Source organism: Papilio machaon, chromosome 22, assembly GCF_912999745.1.
Source record: "Papilio machaon chromosome 22, ilPapMach1.1, whole genome shotgun sequence".
Lineage (NCBI taxonomy): Eukaryota > Metazoa > Arthropoda > Insecta > Lepidoptera > Papilionidae > Papilio > Papilio machaon.
In genome coordinates, this window is record NC_060007.1 from 3,828,176 (window position 1) to 3,830,472 (window position 2,297).

The following is a 2,297-nucleotide window of genomic DNA, read 5'->3' on the forward strand; positions in this document are numbered from 1 at the left end:
GTTTAATCTAAGTAATACAATGGATACAAAAGAAAATTATCCATTAGAGACATTTTTGTGCCTATTTCCTAAAATTAAAGTAGAAATAGTAAATTTAAAAAATATGTATTTATATTAATATATTGCTTTGCCTCACAATATAATTTTATACTTAATCTGTAACAACTGAATAAATGAACCATCGCAATATGCACAGTAATGATCAATATTTCAGTCACGATCTAGGTACGAACTTGCAGACTTTAATTACGTACCGAACCAGGTCTGGATTATAAATTCGCAACAGTTGCATGAAATTACCATTTTTATTCGTTTACATAATACGCGTTGCAAATTTATATTTACACATAAATCTTGTTAGCTACATAATCATATAAATATCAGCCGAAACTTTATCTTAAAGCTGGTTTGAAATAACAGTAAAAAACATATTTAAAAATTCTACCAAAGGTAAGTGTTTCAGTAAACTCCGTTGCATTTTAATACATCTTTCAATACCAGAGAAAGGTCCGGTTATTAATGTAAACTATTTTCGTCTCACTGTTAGACTATTCATTCATTATTCAGTACTTTTTATTATTTAGAGTGCTGAATAAAGTTAGCAAAGTAAATAAAGAAATCAAAAAAAGATTTTTTAAAGACCAGTAATTTATTTTCACCAAAGTAATACCTTCAAAACAAAATAATCATTTAATTTTACATTTTTGCGTCCAATCTCCAGAGCTCGCGAACCTCGATGGATCCATATCTGGGTTCTCTTTCTTTTGTAATCCCGAAATTAATAGCTTGAGCTTCGCTATCGCCTGCGCTGGATGTAGACCTTTCGGACAGTCTAACGTACAGTTCATAATAGTGTGACACCTAAAGGCCTTGAAATCGTCGCGCAAATCTTTAAGTCTTTGTTCGGTATCTTCGTCTCTAGAATCTATGATCCATCGGTAAGCATGCAATAAAGACGCCGGTCCTAAAAACCTTCGTCCGTTCCACCAGTAACTTGGACAAGCAGTCGCACAACAAGAACACAACACGCATTCATACAAACCAATCATCTTTAAATTATCTCTCATGCTTTGTGCATACTGATATTGTCCGATAGGTCCTTGAGTTTTCCTAATAATATAAGGACGGATACTGTTGTAACCATTGAAGAAGTGAGTCATATCCACAATAAGATCTCTCATCACATACATATGTGGAATAGGATACAAGTTAACCACTTTACTCTGTGGTATTAGTGTGATACAAGCGAGACAGTTCCTGCCTTGTAAGTTCACAGCGCAAGACCCACAAATACCTTCTCTGCAGGAGCGTCGGAAAGAAAATGTCGGGTCCATATCTTTTATTTTAATCATTGCATCTAAAACCATTTTACCGCAAGTACTGACGTCCACATCGAACGTTTGGATAGTCGGTTCTTTTCTACTGTCGATTCCTTCAAAACGATATACTTTGAAAACTCTTCGTGGGCCAATATCTTTGACTGGGGCTGGCGGCTTGTGGGAATAAAAAATTCTGCCAATCCCACGTAACTCACTGTGCCATTTGTATATACGCAACATGATTCATAAATTATATTAAATTAAGATTAAGATAACTTGTATCATTTCTTTATATCAAAAACACTAATAAATATTTGAATTCGTTAACTTGAAATGTCAATATTAAAAATTGTCAATAAAGTTTTATTCATAATATGTCGAACTCGCAGTTTACCGATATTTTATTTAAATTAAAACTTTTTAGTCTGATCTTTAAAAAAATTGTGTTATCAATACAAAATAAAAATATCTATTACCTTTAATATAGAAAAACCTTGAACCTTGCCTAAAGGGGACTCCTTTCAATATTTCAATGATATTTTAGTTTTTTTTGATCAATGATTTTTTAAGAGCGTCGGTGGCTCAGGGGTTAAGCACTTGACTTGCAATCTGCAGGTCCTGGGTTCGAATCCCGCCATGTACCAATGTGTTTTTCGATTCTCGATTTACATATGTACATTTATCCGACGTTCTTACGGTGAAGGAAAACATCGTGATGCAACCTGCACATATCTGAGAAGAAATTCAATGATATGTGTGAAGTCAACCAACCCGCACTTGGCCAGCGTGGTTGACTATGGCCTAGTCACCCCGAACCTAGGGGTAGGCTCCGAGCCCCTCGGTGGGGACGTATAGTGAGCTGATGATGATGATGATGATGATGATTTTAGTTTTTATATTATACTAGCTGTCGCCCGTGACTCCGTCCGCCCGCAGTTAAAAAAAAAAACTTAATAGGGATATGAAAAATAGATAGTA

At 34.8% G+C, this 2,297-nt stretch overlaps 1 protein-coding gene across 1 annotated transcript; it reads right to left on the bottom strand.

Annotated features, from left to right (window-relative positions):
* Positions 1-686: 686 nt before the first annotated feature.
* On the bottom strand, positions 687-1,590 carry LOC106720819 (succinate dehydrogenase [ubiquinone] iron-sulfur subunit). Its single transcript, XM_014515608.2, has one exon. It carries the CDS (start codon positions 1,557-1,559, stop codon positions 687-689), a length of 873 nt encoding a protein of 290 aa, XP_014371094.1. The 5' UTR covers positions 1,560-1,590.
* Positions 1,591-2,297: the final 707 nt, after the last annotated feature.

Excerpts from the sequence above, each read along its gene's own strand:
- LOC106720819 (XM_014515608.2), bottom strand. The coding sequence starts at position 1,559 with ATGTTGCGTATATACAAATGGCACAGTGAGTTACGTGGGATTGGCAGA.